This window comes from Delphinus delphis, chromosome 1 (genome assembly GCF_949987515.2).
Source record: "Delphinus delphis chromosome 1, mDelDel1.2, whole genome shotgun sequence".
Classification (NCBI taxonomy): Eukaryota; Metazoa; Chordata; class Mammalia; order Artiodactyla; family Delphinidae; genus Delphinus; species Delphinus delphis.
In genome coordinates, this window is record NC_082683.1 from 98,957,932 (window position 1) to 98,979,186 (window position 21,255).

At 38.6% G+C, this 21,255-nt stretch overlaps 1 protein-coding gene across 2 annotated transcripts in view; it reads left to right on the forward strand.

Moving 5' to 3' along the window:
- LRIG2 (leucine rich repeats and immunoglobulin like domains 2) overlaps positions 1 to 21,255 on the forward strand; it is a 61,121-nt gene that overhangs the window by 33,413 nt on the left and 6,453 nt on the right. For both annotated transcript variants that reach the window (XM_060027456.1, XM_060027462.1), the window contains 12 exons: positions 524 to 667; positions 790 to 933; positions 1,775 to 1,918; positions 2,120 to 2,263; positions 5,215 to 5,295; positions 6,013 to 6,084; positions 6,223 to 6,291; positions 11,234 to 11,397; positions 13,482 to 13,802; positions 14,910 to 15,191; positions 17,926 to 18,375; positions 19,008 to 19,157. In XM_060027456.1, the coding sequence (XP_059883439.1) occupies positions 524 to 667; positions 790 to 933; positions 1,775 to 1,918; positions 2,120 to 2,263; positions 5,215 to 5,295; positions 6,013 to 6,084; positions 6,223 to 6,291; positions 11,234 to 11,397; positions 13,482 to 13,802; positions 14,910 to 15,191; positions 17,926 to 18,375; positions 19,008 to 19,157 (2,165 nt within the window). The remainder of the gene's footprint in view (positions 1 to 523; positions 668 to 789; positions 934 to 1,774; positions 1,919 to 2,119; positions 2,264 to 5,214; positions 5,296 to 6,012; positions 6,085 to 6,222; positions 6,292 to 11,233; positions 11,398 to 13,481; positions 13,803 to 14,909; positions 15,192 to 17,925; positions 18,376 to 19,007; positions 19,158 to 21,255) is intronic.

Genomic DNA, 21,255 nt, shown 5'->3' on the forward strand with positions numbered 1-21,255 from the left:
CTAGATTTAATTTGAAGTGCATGTTTATTATTCATTGATATTTATCTTCCCAGATATGTCTTATTTATTGTGATTTTGATATGCTTATGTGAAACAAACCTAGGTTAGATTTTTTTGTTTTTTTTTCTTCCCTTAAAGAGTACACTATTTTCAGAAAATATTAAGTATCCAGGGTAATTTTTGAGATTTAATTCTGGATTATGTTTTACTAACAGTCATGTAAAAGGTAAATGGGAGTAGTTTGTTAAACAGTGCTTAACCTGTGTAATGGTGGTGATAATTAGCGTGAGTGCTAGTGTTTTACAGTTTACAAAGCACATTCACATATACTGTTTCAACCCAAATGAAGTAGGTATTATCCTTATTTTGTACTTGAAGAAACAAAGCAGTTAAATGATTTGTAAAGTTGCATACGGTTGCTAAGTGGTAGAGCTGGGGCTTAGTCATAGACTTGAGGCAGCTTTACAGTGGTAGAATGTTTAGTTTCACTGAATTTTTTTTGTTGTTATCTTATTCATTTTAGGAATTTGAGCAATAATAGGATAACCATCTTGGAGGCTGGTTGCTTCGATAATTTGTCAAGTTCCTTGTTAGTGGTAAAGTTAAACAGGAATAGAATTAGCATGATTCCACCCAAGATCTTCAAGCTACCTCACCTCCAATTCTTGTGAGTAACTAAATAGATGGATTATAAGAAGATTGTTTTTTCTTATATGTCTGTTTCTTTTTATTATTATTAGGGCAAATCAGCAAACCAATTTTTTGACTGTAAAACTATTTCTGTTAAAGGGAACTTAAGAGAAACAGGATTAAAGTTGTGGAAGGTCTCACATTCCAAGGTCTAGACTCCTTAAGATCTTTGAAAATGCAGCGGAATGGAATTAGCAAACTCAAGGATGGAGCTTTTTTTGGCTTGGATAACATGGAAGAATTGTAAGTACTATGAACTAGAATAGGAGATTGTTAGGAAGGGAGTCTGGGGCTTTTCAGTGCCGAACAGCTAGGATAGTAGCTTTAATTATAACAAAGTATTTTAGCTCTTCCTCCCTTCTCTTATGTGAAATAAATTAAGATTTAAGCTTTGTTATCTAACTGGTATTTTTGTCATCATTCTTCCAAACATTTCATCTGAAAAGTTTATATTCCCTTAATGTTTGACTGATGAAAATTATTAGGATTTATCCAGAACAGGTATACTATATCTCTTGGTGAGTTGATTTTATAGATAAGATATTTTAGAGAGTCTTACAGGCTTCTTGCACTAAATCTTAAGAAACATGTACATATTTATGAATAGAATTTGTCTGCTCACTTGGGTTGAGCAATGGTATATGCCTCTCTGTGCAAGACTTAATGAAGATTTTTGGAATCTTCTCATTGCATGCCTCGTTGTTTTTTTTTTTCTTAAAGATTTAATTTTGTTTATTTTTGGCTGCGTTAGGTCTTTGTTGCTGCACGCGGGCTTTCTCTAGTTGTGGTGAGTGGGGGCTACTCTTCGTTGTGGTGTGCAGGCTTCTCATTGCGGTGGCTTCTCTTGTTGCGGAGCACGGGCTCTAGGCATGTGGTCTTCAGTAGCTGTGGCTCACAGGCTCTAGAGCACAGGCTCAGTAGTTGTGCACGGGCGTAGTTGCTCTGCAGCATGTGGGATCTTCCTGGACCAGGGCTCGAACCCGTGTCCCCTGCATTGGCAGGCGGATTCTTAACCACTGTGCCACCAGGGAAGTCCTGCATGCCTTGTTTTGAAACATATTCCCTCCTTTCTTTAATTCTGCAGAGAACTGGAGCATAATAACCTTACAGAAGTGAACAAGGGGTGGTTGTATGGCTTGCGAATGTTACAACAGCTCTATGTGAGCCAGAATGCTGTTGAAAGAATCAGCCCTGATGCATGGGAGTTCTGCCAAAGACTGTCTGAACTGTAAGTGTGAGATGGCATTTCAGTGGAAGCTGTGAGACTAGAGCAGATTGAATAAGTCATTCCCATGGCCAGTAATGAGATCTAATATCCCTCTTTATTAGAAGTTTGAAAGCCCTAAATTTATCATGTAAGTAGAATAAGAATATGAAAGTTGAACTAGAAGAGAGTGAATTTTTTACCTTCCATGTTTCTTGTTTTTAGTGATTTGTCCTATAACCAGTTGACCCGCCTGGATGAATCTGCCTTTGTGGGTCTGAGCTTACTGGAGAGATTGAACTTAGGGGACAACAGAGTCACTCACATTGCTGATGGTGTATTTAGGTTTCTTTCCAATCTTCAGACACTGTAAGTATATCTCTCCTTTTTGGGGATTTTTTTTTTTTAACTAATTTTTTTAAAGCACTAAAGCAAAACAGCTAATCAGTGTACGTATTATGTATGTTAATATTTTGCAGTTCTTCTCTCCTATGCCTTGGGGCAAGACAGTCTTGCTTATCTCTATCCCTATATGTAAATTTTATGTATCTCTAGCCATTTCAGTTTGTACTTTAATTCTGAGTTAACTAAACAACAAAGCATCTCTTATTGTGCCAGTTACTGTGGAATAAAACACAGTTGCTAGTGTCAGGAATGCACATTTTCTTACTCCTCTGACCTAGAACTACCAGTAGTATACCAGATCTACCACTTCTCATTCAAAAGGATGCAGGACATATAGTGGGAACAGCTCTGGCAGGAAACCTCTTCACTGTTACCAGTTTGCTGCATGACTTTGGACAAATAAAACTAACATTTATTAATGATCTGATATGTGCCAGGTGCATTCAGAGTACTGGGATATTATTGCTCTTTTCCATACTGGGGGACTGAGGTTCAGAGAGATTAAATGATTTGTTTAAAGTCATATACCTTGTAAATGTTTGGGCCAGGATTAGAACCCAGGTCTTTTCCCAGGTCTTTTTTATGCTAAAGCTCATGTGCTTTTTAAAAAAAAAATAAATTTATTTATTTATTTATTATTTATGTATTTTTGGCTCTGTTGGGTCTTTGTTGCTGCATGCAGGCTTTCTCTAGCTGCTGTGAGCGGGAGCTACTGTTTGTTGCGGTGCACGGGCTCCTCATTGTGGTGACTTCTCTTGTTGCGGAGCGTGGGCTCTAGGCGTGTGGGCTTCAGTAGTTGTGGCACTTGGGCTCAGTAGTTGCCGTGGGCTTGCTCTAGAGCGCAGGCTCAGTAGTCGTGGCGTATGGGCTTAGTTGCTCCACAGTATGTGGGATCTTCCCGGACCAGGGCTCGAACCCATGTCCCCTGCATTGGCAGGCGGATGCTTAATCACTGCGCCAGCAGGGAAGTCCCTCATGTGCTTTTCATTTTACTGTCAGATGGACAAAATTACTTAGCCTTTCCTGGTTTTTTTTTTTTTTTTTTTTTTTTTATGTCCAGTGAAGGATGGATATAGGATTAGATGGTTGCAAAAGGCAGTTTCAACTCTAAACTTCTGTTGTTCTGTAAGTTGAATGTTTTACCCTGATCATGGAATATAATTGAATGAAGAGGTATTTTAATGAAATATAGTAATCTCAAACATAGAGCAGAATAAGAGAAAAAGAGTAATTAGTAGAATTTGTAGATTCTTAAGGTTCCTGAATAGGGAACTTTTTGGTCATCAGGTTTAGTTGATAAATGGTCTCAGAAAAGAGGCAGGTTCCAACTTTGGGACCTAACCATAAGTGACAAAGAAAGCATGATAATTTTGTGAAGGTGTCTGTGTGTGCACCTGTGTGTGTTTGATGTTTTTTCTTTTGTTTTTAACTTAATGAAGTAGTCCTCCTTTAGATTTGGCCTTGAAAAAGTAAAAGTGATTTCCTTTTTTTAAAAAATTTTTCTCTTTTCTACCTTATCAGAGGTTAAATTAGATCAGTGCAAACTCAGGAATTTATATTAGATGCAGCTGTAGTCTTTTGGCAGTGCACGGGATGGCAGACAGGTTCTTTTAGTACACCACTGATTATTACTTTTAGCATTAAAGTTTAGGAAAGTAATTGCAGACGTAAATGATTATCTAATGCTACAAAAATAGTTAAGGCAGAATTAGGAACAGATCTGAGATATTCCGGCTTTAGATCAATGCTCTTGCCAGAGTAGATATACTTCTTACTCCCTTTGGTGAGTGAGTTCTATTTATGGTGTTCTGTAGAGGAGAGGGAAAAGTCCTGTAGAGTTGAGCCATCGGTTGTTTCAGTGTTTATTCTTTAGTAAAATAAAATGATCTTTCTTAGCTTTCACTTCAGGTAAAGACATAGCTAAATGGGAAGAGTGATCTCCTATCTCCTTACTGTTATTCACATAACTTTACACATGTCTTTTTTTTTTTTTTTTTTTTTGCGGTACGCGGGCCCCTCACTGTTGTGGTCTCTCCCGTTGCGGAGCACAGGCTCCGGACGCGCAGACTCAGCGGCTATGGCTCACGGGCCTAGCCGCTCCGCAGCATGTGGGATCTTCCCAGACCGGGGCACGAACCCATGTCCCCTGCATCGACAGGCGGACTCTCAACCACTGCGCCACCAGGGAAGCCCTACATATGTCTTATAAAGCAAAAAACTTTGTGCTTTATTATGAGATGACTTAAGGAAGCAAAAGTGATTAAATATCTTTAACTGGTATTTCTTCCATGATGACATGGTGTGGTGCAATTGCATTTCGTCTGAGAATGGAACAGTGGATTTTAAAAGATCCATACTTTTCCTTTTAAAGAAAACAGAGTGATCACTCTAGCACATGGGTATATCATTCTTACTTTCCGGGGGGCATGTTTAATTGCTGTTGAGCTGTGAAGCTCTGAAGAGCTGTTGAGCTCTGTATTGACATTACTTTTTGTCAGCCATTTTAGATTTAAGGGCTCAGGGGAAGGCTTGGATCACCCCAAAATCCCATTAGTCTGAAATAAGATTTGTAAGCCATACCCCCTGCATCTTGAAATCCTCCTCTTTTTAGGGCCCTGACTATAATTTTTAATATGCTAACACAATTACGGGCTATTAGCTAGGAAGATTAATACTCTTAGCAGGTTGCTTAATTTATTTATCAAGGTCGGCTTAATTCTTAGCTTACGAGAATTAGTTCTTACATGCTTATCTCAGGTATTCTTTAAAAAGAAGAGTTGAGTGTTTATCATAAATAACCTAACCTTTACTGTACGGATCAAAATTAAAATTAGCATTGCTATGTCAGGATGATGCCTGATGGTGTAATGGTCATGTTGACTAACATAACCTGTCTATCCCTGACATTTTTGTAGAAACTTAAGAAACAACGAAATTTCATGGGCCATAGAAGATGCTAGTGAAGCCTTTGCTGGACTCACAAGTCTCACTAAATTGTATGTATTTATGATATTTATGTATGTCTATGAAGGTATATTTTAAAGAACCAATTGTAAATGTGATTGGATTGTGTCTATTTGCTGTGGCTAGAAAGTCTGAGCCTTCTGGTTCACCCACTAAAGGAAGAAGCTTCATTGTTTATTAAGGTTTTTGTTTTTCGGTTTGTTTTTCATTTTGTTTTTTTTGTGGTGGGGCACTTTCTGAAAGAACATTCTTAGTGTCACTTAAAGAGAAGTTATTTATGGAACTAAAATTTTGATTTAAGTAAAAGAAATGCACTGAAACCAGAATTGAACCATGATCTGTTTAATCATGTGAGATTTATGGGTAATTTAGCAAGAGAGGATTCTCTCAAGCAAGATTTTAGGTCTTCTCCCATAAGAATGTCTCCCAGACTTCACACTTGTCTGAGTTTCTTTGACTGGATGATCTTTTGCTGAGAAGGGAGAAACTGGGAATGTAATCCAGTTTATTATATGAAAACTACAGGTGTATCTGTGGTCAGGATGGTTGTTTATAGATACCTCACTGAGCGCTGACATCTTAATAGACACATTTATTCTGTGCTTCACACTGGTTAATAATGAAGGTTCACAACTTTCTTAAGAATGCATGTTAGGCTTATTTTCACTCGTTATAGGTAAATGTTTATTTTAATGAATTTAATTTTGTTTAGTGGAGAGCTTTATTAGAAAGGTCTGTTTATATTTCAGAATCTTACAAGGAAATCAGATTAAGTCAATTACAAAGAAAGCATTCATTGGTCTTGAATCCCTTGAGCATCTGTAAGTATTTTTCAGCCATTTTGCTCAGTATATAAATAATCTTTGCTCTTAGCAGAGGTTTTCATGACCATTTAAAGTGTTTATATAACTTAATTGTAGAAATGGTGACTGGTAATGTTTCATTTCTCTTCATTTCAGAGATTTGAACAACAATGCTATAATGTCTATCCAAGAAAATGCTTTTTCCCAGACCCGCTTGAAAGAACTGTACGTAACTTAAGTCTTTTTTGTCACTAATTAGATCATTATCCACGCTTGTGCTTAAAGTGTGATGAATATGACCCAGATGTTTCCCAAAGCACACAATTCAGGCAGGAAAAAAGAAAGTGTTAACATTCAGTTATTTTAGTGACTGGATGTAATTTAAAAATAACATTGAAAAGCCCAGAGTGTGTGGCTCCAAGACCTTCTGTTTTTTTCCTGTGTTGCTGATGCATATAGTTAAAGAGACCTTAGCAACGCGGCTTATGCTTTATGTTTACCCTACTGTTCCTTTTTTATTCCCCTCTTCCCTTCTGGACTGTTGGAGACATGTGTTCTCTTGGGATGAGTTACAATTAAGGTATTATGTAATTTTTGGAGGTGATCTAGCACTTTCAGTATAATGGTCACAGAGGATGTCTCTAATCTGTTCAAACTACTAAAATGTTCCAAAACTGTTGAATAGTTATGATAGAAAAATACATATCATTTTAACGTTTTTTCATTCATGATTTAAAAAAACTGTTCTTATTTCCCAGGGGGGATTTCCCAGGGGTGGGTTGGTTAGTTGGGCGTTGCTCTTAATTTCAAACTCTGGTGATTCGGATATTGAGCCACTGGTAAGAATCAACGGGCTATATCAACTTACCTTGCCTTGCCTGAAGGCTATTCAAAGGGAGGTCTGTGGACCAGAGCTGATTCATGACGAGAGAAGGACAGAAATTCAGAGCAAGCTTTTTAGAAACTTATAGAACAATTTGACCTTACTGTGACACTTCTGTTGAATTTTATAAAAGTATTGATCTATAACAGATTGGGAATTTAAAAAACTGGTCCTTCTCCACATATAGTTTGAGTTGCACTGGAAGTATGTGAGTTCAAATTGCCTCGGTTTAGATTCTTGCCCCATTCTTTACAACTGTGTGTTTAGCCTAGGACTCAGTTTCCCTTCTCAGTATGGGAAGAGCACCACCCTCAGGCTTATGTGAAGATAAAATGAGATAATTTGTTTATGGAAGAAATGTTTATTGTCATCTGCTATGTAAGGTAGTGTTCTAAATGCTAAAAACACAGTAGTGAACAAGACAAAGTCTCTATCTTCATAGCATATTACAAAATTCTGTTAGGAAGATAAATAGTAAACCAGATAATAAATGTTCTGAAGAAAAAGCTGGGTCAAAGGTGTACAGCGTACAGGGATTGCTATCTTGAAGTAGTGAGGGAAGGCTTTTCTGAAGATAACAGCCTTTGAGCCAGGCCCTTAGTGAGATGAAATGGCAAACCATCTTATACTGGGCGAAGGGCATTCCAGGCACAGGGAAGAGCAAGTGAAAAGGCCCTGAGGAAGGAGCTTGCTTTTTGTGCTTGAAGAACTGGAGAGACACTGATGTGGCTGGAAGACAAGAGCAAGGGAAAGAATGGTAGGAGATGAGGTCAGAGACATAAACAGGCCTGATCATGTAGGGCCTAATAGGCCATGAGGAGTTAGGACTTTTTTCCCTCTAAGTGCATTAGAAAGCTTTTGAGGGTTTTGAGAAGATACTCCACACAGAGCCTGGCATATAGTAAAAGGTGAATAACTAAGATAATAACAAAAGTTAAAATGTTATGGAGATCATCTTTTGTTATTTTCTGCCAGATTTTTAAAAAAATAAATTTATTTACTTATTTTTGGCTGCATTGGGTCTTCATTGCTGCACACAGGTTTTCTCTAGTTGCGTTGAGCGGGGGCTACTCTTTGTTGTGGCGCGCGGGCTTCTCATTGCGGTGGCTTCTCTTGTTGTGGAGCATGGGCTCTAGGCACGCGGGCTTCAGTAGTTGTGGCACGTGGGCTCAGTAGTTGTGGCTCGCGGGCTCTAGAGTGCAGGCTCAGTAGTCATGGCGCATAGGCTTAGTTGCTCCTTGGCATGTGGAATCTTCCCGGACCAGGGCTCGAACCTATGTCCCCTGCATTGGCAGGTGGATTCTTAACCACTGCGCCACCAGGGAAGTCGTCTGCCAGATTTTTAAAGTGGCTTGCTTATTTATTTATTTATTTTTTTGGTCTCTTGAGATATTTTGAGTTATTTCTCCTAAGGCTTACTTTAACTTGAAAAGGCACAACTTACTGCATATCAGTATTACCTTTTTTTGGTTGTGATAATCTGAGGGCCAGCAAGAAAGTTTTAACTTTTGTTAAGAGAAATCAGTTTAAAATATAATTTTTATAGGTGAAAGCAAATATCATAGTTTCATTCTTCAGAGAGTCACTTGGTGATTTTTTGAGTCGGTTTGAACAAGCTGCTAATGCAGGAACTCTAATGCAGCTTATTTACTGGGAAGTTTTAGTTGCTTTTGGTTACTTTAAATTTAAGTCGTATTTATAATACAGAATTTCACATCAACATTTATTAAAGTATCTCTTAATACTTTTTGGTATCCTTCACAGTGCTTTGCATAAATATTGGGGGGAGGTGGGAGAGTCAAATATGAATTAAAAATTGTCTGCATTAAAGTTATGTAATCATGGTAGAAAATTAGATAGTTAAACCAAGAGGGAGAGAAAGACCCCAAATCCCCAGTACTCAAAAGACAACCACTGTTGATATTTGGTATATATCTATCCATATACTTGCGGAGAGAATGCAGGATATACTCCATTAGGTACAGCAGAGTTCATTAGCATGTGAAGGGTGGAAAGATGCAAAAGAAACAGAAGTGAAGGGAACTAATGTGAATCTTGTGGTATCTGTGGCCAGACACTATGCTAAATGCTTTATTTAAAAAAATTTTTGAGGTAGGTGTTCTTAATCCCACTTTCCAGGAATAGAAACTGAGATTTTGGAGGCATTCAGTATCTTGCCTAAGGTAAGTAGTGGAATTAGGATGTAAGTCCATGTCTCACGAGGTAACTTATATTATATCTAAGAAAGCATAAGTTAGACCATATCATTCCTCTGTTCTTAACCTTCCGGTGTCTTCCCAGCACACATAGGAAAAAAACAACTCAGGTTCTTTCCTTAGTTTATAAAGCACTTGCATGGCCTGGTCCTTCTTGCCCATCTCTCTGACCTCATTCCCGTCACTGTCCCCTCACTTTCTGTGCTCTGGCTTCAGTGGCCTCCTTGCTTTTCACACTAAGCACACTAAGTATCTGCCTCAAGGTCTTTGTGCATAGTTTCCTCTGTCTGTGACACTCTTATTTCAGATCTTCATGTGATTTGCTCTCTCGATTCTTTCAGGTCTTTGCCCAAATGCCATCTCTTCAAAGAATCTTTCCCTGACTGCTTTATCTAAACTGGTAGCTGCTGTCTCTATGTCTCTGCCCAGCTTTGTTTTTCTTGACAGGACTTAACTTTCTGACACTATACTTTGCATTTGTTTGTTTATTGCTTAGCTCTAAATACATAAGCTTTGTGAGAGCTGTAGTGCGACAGCCTAGAACAGTGCCTGGCATATAGTAGACTCAAATATTTCTCGGTGAATGAATGCATATAACATAAGAATTCTGAAATGCAAAAGGTAACTTTTGGCCTGCTTAATTAAAATTGCCCTTGATAAAGTATGGCTTTTGGGGTACCCTTAAAGACTGTTTGAAACTTCTTTGGAATCAGATCTTAGGTATTTTTATACCAAACTTTAAAATTACTTGAGGATTTTGGTGATGCACGCAAAGCAGGTTATAATGTTGTCAAAATCACTTGCTTTCCCTACTTCCAAGTGGATGAGACATTTAAGGGTCATTAAAATAAAACACTGACTTTTCACGTATATTTTATAGGCCTATTATAACCACAAACCATTTTTCAGTGGTTCTTAGTTTAGGTTGCAGTACACATTGCCACAGGGCTGAAATGTTTTTAGTCTTGATGAAATAATTTGAAAATAATTATACCCTCTCCACAACAAAGATGTCTCTATGTCCCAATATATATAGTAAGCTCTTCCCCAAATTTCTCTGGGAAAAATTTTAAACGTCAAAAGTTTAAAGGACAGTACAATGAACATCCATATGCCATTTACCTGGATTCATCAATTGTTAACTCTTTGCTAAATTTGTTACCTGTTGCTCTCCCTCCCTCCTTCATTCCTTCCCTTTCTCTCCTGTCTCTCTCCCTCTTTCCACACACACTCATATACGTATATACATACACTTATTATTTTGCTTAACCAGTCGAAAGTAAGCTACAGACATCATGACACTTCACTCCTAAAATATCTCAGCATGTATTTCCTGTGCAGGGTTATTTTCTTATATAACCACAGCACTATTATCACACCCAATGAAATTAACATTGATAAAATAATATTATCTAATATGCAGTCCATACTGAGATTTCCCTAATGTCCAAAAATGTTCTTTGTGTATATATATTTTCTTAATGAAGGATCACGCTTTACATTTGGTTGTAATGACTCTTTAGTCTCCTTTAATCTAAAATAAATCCCTTACCCTTATTCCCCCTACCCCTTTTATTAGTGTCTTTCATGACACTGTCGTATTTGAGGAAACAAGGCTGACAGTCTAAATTTGTTTTTTCATGGTTAGATCCAGGTTAAACATTTTTTTGGCAAGAAAAATGCTTAGGTGTGTAGTAAGCTTTTTTTTTCCTCTTAATTTATTTATTTTTGGCTGTGTTGAGTCTTTGTTGCCGCGCGTGGGCTTTCTCTAGTTGCAGGGAGCGGGGCCTACTCTTCGTTGTGGTGCGCTGGCTTCTCATTGCAGTGGCTTCTCTTGTTGTGGAGCACAGGCTCTAGGTGCGTGGGCTTCAGTCGTTGCGGCACATGGGCTTAGTTGCTCTGTGGCATGTGGGATCTTCCTGGACCAGGGCTCGAACCGTGTCCCCTGCATTGGCTGGCAGATTCTTAACCACTGCACCACCAGGGACGTCCTGTGTAGTAAGCTTTTAATGCTGGAGAAACTTGGAATGAAAAGTAAAGGGCACTTCTTTTCCTTTTGTTTCTGCAGAATTCTGAACACAAGCAGTTTGCTCTGTGACTGCCATTTGAAGTGGTTGCTTCAGTGGCTGGTTGATAATAACTTTCAACATTCTGTGAATGTAAGCTGTGCACACCCTGAATGGCTAGCAGGGCAAAGCATCCTGAATGTGGATCTGAAAGATTTTGTCTGTGGTTTGTATTTTTGTTTTAATATTTTGTATATTATGCACTTACTATCTTAACAACGGAATTAAAAAAAAATTTAAATAGAATGCTTTCCTACTAGCATATCTATTTCCATTTCTTTAGATTCTTCTCTAACATTTTTATATTGTAATTGTAGCTTAAATTTTGTGTTCTTCAACTTAATATATCATAAGCAGTTTTTTTCCTCAGTGTGTTCTTAAATGATCATTTAAAATACTGTCTGTATTATAGCTTCTTTATGAATGTAGGCCTTTACCTTTTAGGGAGATTATTAACCTTAGAATAAATATCTAGTAGTAAGATTCCTGAATCAAAAAGTGTGAGTTTTTTTTCATGAATTCATTCAAAAGCATGATTTTATATTTAGTAGATCTTGAAAAGTGCTACCAGGTGTTTTCAAACAGATAGCACTAGTTTATGTTGTCACCAGCAATGTATGAATGTACCAGTTTCATTTGGTTTCTTTTTTTTTTTTTTTTTTTTTTTGTGGTACGCGGGCCCTTCACTGTTGTGGCCTCTCTTGTTGTGGAGCACAGGCTCCGGACGCGCAGGCTCAGCAGCCATGGCTCACAGGCCTAGCCGCTCCGCGGCATGTGGGATCTTCCCGGACCGAGGCACGAACTCGTGTCCCCTGCATCGGCAGGTGGACTCCCAACCACTGCGCCACCAGGGAAGCCTGGTTTCTGTTTTTGATGCATTTTCCTAAGACAGAAGCAGCAGGGTTTGGGAGTTTTTTGGAGGGGAAGGGGGACAGAGACAAGTTGTCATAGACAAGTTGTCTTGATTCTAGCACTTAATTATAATTTCAAGTATACATCTATATTGTTTTTTCTCAATTTGTAAATTTTTCTTTTACATTTACATTTACTTTAGTAACTAATTCTTAGCTTTACACAGTGGAACTTTTAGATTAGTGTATCTGTGTTGCATATCACTAGTAACTCTGATCATTTAGATACCTGTATATTGCCAGATGTATTTCCACAGTCTACTTAAAGATGCTTAGGACATTTGGAAGTTCAGGCACATAAAATACTTAAGTTGTTTTTACAAACTTTAAGGAAGAAAACAAAGAATCTAGTAATGATTAAATTCTGCTTACATTGCCATGAATGCCCTTCTGACTTTAGTTTTAAACATAAGCTTACACCATACAATTTATCTTCTTTTTTTAGTTATCACTTTTATGGCACAGTGAAATGTTACCCAGTGAAGACATTGGTTAAGAATTCATATACCTGCTTCTCTGAATCAGTCCAATAATATATTATTATTTATGGATCTATAGTTTATTAGCCAGTCCTAAGCCAGTCTTCATTTGGACATTTGACATGTTTGGAATTATTCACTATTTTAGGTGAAAGTTATGCACAAAGTACTTTCAAATAGTATGTTTTATTAATAGGAATACCTATTTTTTTTTTTGCGGTACGCGGGCCTCTCACTGTTGTGGCCTGTCCCGTTGAGGAGCACAGGTTCTGGAGGCGCAGGCTCAGCAGCCATGGCTCACGGGCCCAGCCGCTCCGCGGCATGTGGGATCTTCCTGGACCGGGGCACGAACCCGTGTCCCCTGCATCGGCAGGCGGACTCCCAACCACTGCGCCACCAGGGAAGCCTGGAATACCTATTTTTATATATGCTATATATACACACAAACACACACATACACGTACACACAAGGGGTAATAGAATTAGAGCTTGTTTTAAAATTCTAATTTAGGTTTCTCCTTTTCTCAGTAACTGGTAATACTTAAGAAGTACATTCAAAGCATAAGTGACAGTAAGGGTTGGTAGAAAGAGTGCTAAGCCCTGAAGTCTGAAAACCTGGGTTCCAGTCCAGGCTTAGCTGTGGACTTACATATCTTAGAGCAAGTCATTTGACCCTTCTGGGCATCATTTTCCTCATCTTAAAACAAGGGAATTGGATTCTAGCTCTATAGTCCCTTTCAACCTTAACATGACATTTTGTAAACATAACATGCAATTTTACATTATTTGTTTTAGAATTGAATCTATGGAAGCAAAAATAAATAACTGACTTGGCTCCTGCCCCATTTTTTTCTCCTTAGATGATTTTCTCAAGCCGCAGATAAGAACCCATCCTGAAACCACAGTTGCTCTAAGAAGCATGAACGTGACTCTGACATGCACTGCAGTGAGCAGCAGTGATTCACCCATGTCTACTTTGTGGCGCAAAGACAGTGAAATCTTGTATGATGCTGATATTGAGAATTTTGTTCGTTATCAGCAACAAGCTGGAGAAGCTCTGGAATACACTAGTGTCTTACATCTTTTCAATGTAAATTTCACAGATGAAGGAAAATATCAGTGTATTATTACTAATCACTTTGGTTCTAACTATTCTCATAAAGCCAAACTGACTGTGAATGGTAAGAAATTATGCTCCCTGATAGTTTTGTGGTTAGAAGGATTTTTCACGTTTGATTTTTGAATCTTTGACCAAGAAAATTAGGATAAACCTGACATTGCAGGGGGATTCCTTACTGTTTTTGTCTTTAGGGTTATGACAGTATACAGACTGGATTGCTAATTTACCCACTTACTGTCCCTGATCAGTCTTTGACTGAGGGGTAAAGGTGAATTCTGTGGCTCTAGGAGATGGGCTACTTTCACTTTTATTTATGCTTTTGAAAAAAAAAAATTTTTTTAATTCTCCATTTTCTCTCCAGAACCATAATTCTGTTCTAAAAACTATGAAATTTATTCCTGACATTGTTCACAGGCCGTCCAATAACTGGGAGTATTGAGAACATTTCTGGGTCCAGTGATCATTATCATTGTCTAAATGTAGTCACACAAAACCATTTTTGAAAATAATGCTCTTTTTCATTGTGGCTGTGAAAGAAAAAAACAGAACAGCTTGATTGATCTATCACCTGTTAGGCTGAATAACTACAACACTTCAGGCTTTGTGCAACCAAAAGATGTACATATGTCTTGATCCTGGGTTGTTTTATGAGATGTTTGAAGGCATAAATTTTTTTAATCATGCAGTTTCCTTGACAGCTTTGTAGATGTTTGTTTGGGAAGCACCATTTAGTCTCTTAAGTAAGGGAGTCATAGTAAATATTAGGTTCTAAAATATATGTTCAAAAAGGTTTGTGGCTTCTGCTTTTTCTGTCCCTATCAAGGAGATCAGGTAGATTTGCCCCACATTCTAGAAGAGTTAGTCATCACTGTACTCCATGCCCTGAGGTTCTGGGAGAAAAGATGGCCTCTGAAGTAGTATTTATTGTCAATGCAGGGAGCATGTCTTCTCAAAGAAATGGAGCATTACAACAGTTGGTATTTTGCCTAATAGAGTCTCCCTTGTATGTATGTATGAGTGTATGTATGTATGAGTGTATGTATGTATGAGTGTATGTATGTGTGTGTGTGTGTGTGTGTGTGTGTGTCTATATATATATATATATATATATATATATATATATTCCCTCCACCCACCCACTTTCTCTTGGTGATCTTTTTTGGAACAGAGATGCCATCTTTTCTGAAAACTCCAATGGATCTAACTATTCGCACTGGTGCCATGGCCAGATTAGAATGTGCTGCAGAGGGGCACCCTGCACCTCAGATTTCCTGGCAGAAAGATGGTGGTACTGACTTCCCTGCGGCTCGAGAGAGACGCATGCATGTCATGCCTGAGGATGATGTCTTCTTCATTGCAAATGTGAAAATAGAAGACATGGGGATCTATAGCTGCATGGCACAGAACATAGCAGGCGGCCTCTCAGCAAATGCTTCATTAATCGTGTTAGGTATGTTTATTGCTCCGTGGGTCCCTGCTTTTGTGGGAGTCTTTTTATTATGGATTGACTCTTGGTCTTAATGGCAAGAAGAATCTATGTTTGAGATTTTAGTTGGGATTCTTATGTCTTTGTTTCCTTGCTCTGCCAATTTATGCAGGATTATGTCAGCCTAGGATATTAGTGGATCAGTAAACTGAAATCTGGGGAAATTCTGAGGGCAGAATTAGAGATTTTTATCCCATGAATTGAATATTCAAATCCCTTTGTCCTGTTATGTTTCCCTCTGTAAGTTTTCTACTTCATGTATATGTTTTTTCTACTATTCAATAGTGAGTTTGCACTTTTATACTGCCTCACATACCTGCTTCACAGAGAACTTGAGACAATGTAACTTTCCCCCCAGTTCATTTTTTTTAAAAAAATTATAAGATGAAAAAAATGATCTGTCTTCTGGTTAGATTTCCTGTTTTCCTTCCAGTGTGCTCCTGTTAATCCTATCCTCTGGTAAAATGTCTTTTCCTCATAGATTTCCCCTGATAAGCCAGTTTGTTTTCTTATGAGAACACTTTTCTTTTCTTTTTAAATTGGGATATAGTTGTTTTACAGTGTTGTGTTAGTTTCTGCTGTACAGCAAAGTGAAGTAGAGTTCCCTGTGCTATGCAGCAGGTTCTCATTAGTTATCTGTTTTATACATATTAGTGTATATATGTCAATCCCAGTCTCCCAATTCATCCCACCCCCCACCCTCTTCCCCCTTTGGCGTCCATACATTTGGAAAACACTTTTCTTCATGGGACTCAAATTCAAGGTAAATTCTCTTTTCCGCTAGATGTTAGGGTTTTTAAAAATGTGTTGGTTTGTGTAATTACTTGTGTAATCAGAAAAATAAGTTTATTGTTTAAAAAATTTAAGATATGTAGAAAATTAGAAAAAAAGAGGGAAGGTCACTCAGACACCGTTAAAGATTTTGACATATTCTGGAGTTTTAAAACACTCATCTTGGGACTTCCCTGGTGGTTCAGTGCTGAAGAGTCCGCCTTACAATGCAGGGGATGTGGGTTCAATCCCTGGTCAGGGAACTAAGAGCCCACGTCCCTCAGGGCAACTAAGCCCGCGCACCACAACTACTGAGCTCACGCCTCAACTAGAGAGCCTGCCTGCCGCAAACTACAGAGCCCATGCTCTGGAACCCACGTGCCACAACTATAGAGCCCGCACGCCCTGGAGCCTGTGCACCACAAGTAGAGAAGAGAAAACCCACATGCCACAACTAGAGAGAAGCCCACGCGTGTGCTGCAAGGAAAGATCCCGCATGCCTCAGTGAAGATCCCGCATGCCACAACTAAGACCCGACACAGCCAAAAATAAATTAAATAAATAAATAAATAATAAATCTTTAAAAAATCCCACAAAACTCATCTTGGGACTTCCCTGGCAGACCAGTGGTTAAGACTTGGCCTTCTGGGACTTCCCTGGTGGCGCAGTGGTTAAGAATCCACTTGCCAATGCAGAGAACATGGGTTCGAGCCCTGGTCTGGGAAGATCCCACATGCTGTAGAGCAACTAAGCCCACGTGCCACAACTACTGAGCTTGCAGTCTAGAGCCCGTGAGCCACAGCTACTGAAGCCCGTGCACCTAGAGCCCGTGCTCTGCAGCAAGAAGCCACCACAATGAGAAGCCCACGCACCACAACAAAGAGTAGCCCCTGCTCACTGCAACTAGAGAAAGCCCGCACGCAGCAATGAAGACCCAGTGCAGCCAAAAATAAATAAATAAATTTAAAGAATTTAAAAGATCAATGAAAGAACTACTTATAAACAAAACAAAAGCTTCACCTTCCAATGCAGGGGGTGCAGGTTTGATCCCTGGTTGGGGAGCTAAGATCCCACATGCCTCACGGCCAAAAAACCAAAACGTAAAACAGAAGCAATATTGTAACAAACTCAATAAAGACTTTAAAAATGGTCCACATCCAAAAAAAAAAAAATCTAAAAAAGAAAAATAAAACACCCATCCTTATGTGGTTATGTATACCTACTTTTTTCCACTTAATATATTTTTTTTTTTTTAAAAAGAAGATGTTGGGGGTAGGAGTTTATTAATTAATTTATATTTGCTGTGTTGGGTCTTCGTTTCTGTGCGAGGGCTTTCTCTAGCTGTGGCAAGTGGGGGCCACTCTTCATCGCGGTGCGCGGGCCTCTCACTGTCGTGGCCTCTCTCGTTGCGGAGCACAGGCTCCAGATGCGCAGGCTCAGTAGTTGTGGCTCACAGGCCTAGTTGCTCCACGGCATGTGGGATCCTCCCAGACCCGGGCTCGAACCCGTGTCCCCTGCATTGGCAGGCAGATTCTCAACCGCTGCGCCACCAGGGAAGCCCTTTCCACTTAATATTGTATCACAGGGTTACCTTGTCATTAAGTCTTCATGAATATCATGTGGCTGTGGTATAATTTACTTACTCATTTTTCTGCTAGATTTTTAGATTTTCCCCTTTACCTTTAAAAATTACAACTAATTTTGTAATAAGCATTTTTGTATATAGATCTTTGAATTCTTTGCTTAGGATAGCTTGCTCAAGGTGTAATTCCTGAGATGAGATTTAGATTTTTTGAGGCTTTTGCTTTTCTGAAACATTAACTTCTAATCCTCCCATGAGCATATGAAAGTGCTTATTTCATCGTAACCTAATTAGTCTAATTCAATTAGGAACTGCCTAATATTTTTTAATGCATCTTTCTGTTAGAGACACCCTCATTTATTAGACCCCTGGAGGACAAGACAGTAACCCGAGGTGAAACTGCAGTATTACAGTGCATAGCTGGAGGGAGTCCTGCCCCTCGCCTCAACTGGACCAAAGATGATGGACCGCTGCTGGTGACAGAACGGCACTTCTTCGCTGCAGCCAACCAGCTTCTCATCATTGTAGATGCTGGGCTAGAAGATGCTGGGAAATATACCTGCATTATGTCCAACACCCTTGGGACAGAACGTGGTCACATTTACCTAAATGTGATTTCCACCCCCAATTGTGACTCTTCCCAAAGTAGCATTGGGCATGAAGACGATGGGTGGACCACAGTTGGCATTGTCATCATTGTTGTGGTCTGCTGTGTTGTGGGTACCTCTTTGATCTGGGTCATTGTTATTTACCACATGAGAAGGAAAAATGAAGACTATAGTATCACGAACACAGGTGAGTGGTACCCGGTTGACCCTTGTGGCTTATACCTGAGTCAGGAATGTAGTGTAGGATTTGTTGTTAAATATAAAAAACTAAGGAGCTTTGATAATTTATTTGTGATAGAAGGAAGAGTTTTTCTGTTAAAATGTCCTACTTTCTTGATATAATGGAACCGCTCTAGTGAATAAGCTTAAGAATTTGTAGACAGTCCCCCAAAACTTTGTTCTTTTAAACAGTTGCATGTGCACCTTCTTTCTTTAATACCTAAGGCTCATTTCCATTGTAATTTTCCTTTGGGGAAGAGTGGAGTCGTTATGACAGAGATCAGTCTTTCACACCTGTCCCCCACCCTGAAATCCTGTAAGAGAAGAGGTACAGCCAGATAGATTGCTAAAGTGTGTCTGTGGATAAGATTTCAGACTTCAGGTTTTTTTTCTTTTGGTAATACTTTTAAAATGAAGCTTGGGGGAGAATTCTAGTGAGAAATAATTTTCAGAGAAAATTCTAGGAGTTGTTGAGTTCCTAGGTACATAACATTTTCCTGGCCATTAGTACCAAAGTAGAATACATTTGCAAGATAGTCTTCTGAGTTTTGGCTTAAATTGCCTAACTTTATTTGAGAGTTACAGATGTCTCTTTTACAGACGAGCTCAATCTGCCTGCAGACATTCCCAGCTACTTGTCTTCCCAAGGAACACTGTCTGAGCCACAGGAAGGCTACAGCAACTCTGAGGCAGGTAGTCATCAGCAACTTATGCCTCCTGCCAATGGATATTTACACAAAGGCGCTGATGGTAATGACTTTTTATTATCTGTGCTTACAATTTCAGCCTACCCTGTTTAGTTTTTTTTTAAGTGTATAGTTTTCCACAGTAATCTGAAGCAATATTTTAAAGTAAGTTACTCAATGAAAACATTTGCCCCATGCAAAATAGGATGAAAATTGACTAAAGTCTTTTTTTTTGAGTTTTTGAATTTTATTTATATTTTTATGCAGCAGGTTCTTATTAGTCATCAGTTTTATACACATCAGTGTATACATGTCAATCCCAATCTCCCAATTCATCACACCACCACCACCATCCCCCACCGCTTTCCCCCCTTGGTGTCCATACGTTTGTTCTCTACATCTGTCTCAATTTCTGCCCTGAAAACCAGTTCATCTGTACCATTTTTCTAGGTTCCACATATATGCGTTAATATACGATATTTGTTTTTCTATTTCTGACTTACTTCACTCTATATGACAGTCTCTGGATCCATCCACATCTCAACAAATGACCCAATTTCGTTCCTTTATATGGCCGAGTAATATTCCATTGTATATATGTACCATATCTTCTTTATCCATTCATCTGTCGATGGGCATTTAGGTTGCTTCCATGACCTGACTATTGTAAATAGTGCTGCAGTGAACATAGGGGTGCATGTATCTTTTTGAATTATGGTTTTCTCTGGGTATATGCCCAGTAGTGGGATTGCTGGATCATATGGTAATTCTATTTTTAGTTTTTTAAGGACCTCCATACTGTTCTCCATAGTGGTTGTATCAATTTACATTCCCACCAACAGTGCAAGAGGGTTCCCTTCTCTCCACACCCTCTCCACCATTTGTTGTTTGTAGATTTTCTGATAATGCCCATTCTAACTGGTGTGAGATGATACCTCATTGCAGTTTTGATTTGCATTTCTCTAATAATTAGTGATGTTGAGCAGCTTTTCATGTGCTTCTTGGCCATCTGTATGTCTTCTTTGGAGAAATGTCAATTTAAATCTTCTGCCTATTTTTGGATAGGGTTGTTTTTTTAATATTGAGCTGCATGAGCTGTTTATGTATTTTGGAGATTAATCCTTTGTCCATTGATTCGTTTGCAAATATTTTCTCCCATTCTGAAGGTTGTCTTTTCGTCTTGTTTATGGTTTCCTTTGCTGTGCAACAGCTTTGAAGTTTCATTAGGTCCCATTTGTTTATTTTTGTTTTTATTTCCATTACTCTAGGAGGTGGATCAAAAAAGATCTTGCTGTGATTTATGTCAAAGAGTGTCCTTCCTATATTTTCCTCTAAGAGTTTTATAGTGTCTGGTCTTACATTTAGGTCTCTAATCCATTTTGAGTTTATTTTTGTGTATGGTGTTAGGGAGTGTTCTAATTTCATTCTTTTACATGTAGCTGTCCAGTTTTCCCAGCACCACTTATTGAAGAGACTGTCTTTTCTCCATTATATATCCTTGCCTCCATTGTCATAGATTAGCTGACCATCGGTGCGTGGGTTTATCTCTGGGCTTTCTATCTTGTTCCATTGGTCTATATTTCTGTTTTTGTGCCAGTACCATATTGTCTTGATTACTGTAGCTTTGTAGTATAGTCTGAAGTCAGGGAGTCTGATTCCTCCAGCTCTGCTTTTTTCCTTCAAGACTGCTTTGTCTATTCGGGGTCTTTTGTGTCTCCATACAAATTTTAAGATTTTTTGTTCTAGTTCTGTAAAAAATGCCATTGGTAATTTGATAGGGATTGCATTGAATCTGTAGATTGCTTTGGGTAGTATAGTCATTTTCACAATTTTGATTCTTCCAATCCAAGAACATGGTATATCTCTCCATCTGTTGGTATCATCTTTAATTTCTTTCATCAGTGTCCTATAGTTTTCTGCATACAGGTCTTCTGTCTCCCTAGGTAGGTTTATTCCTAGGTATTTTATTCTTTTTGTTGCAGTGATAAATCGGGAGTGTTTCCTTAATTTCTCTTTCAGATTTTTCATCATTAGTGTATAGGAATGCAAGAGATTTCTGTGCGTTAATTTTGTATCCTACAACTTTACCAAATTCATTGATTAGCTCTAGTAGTTTTCTGGTGGCATCTTTAGGTTTCTCTATGTATAGTGTCATGTCATCT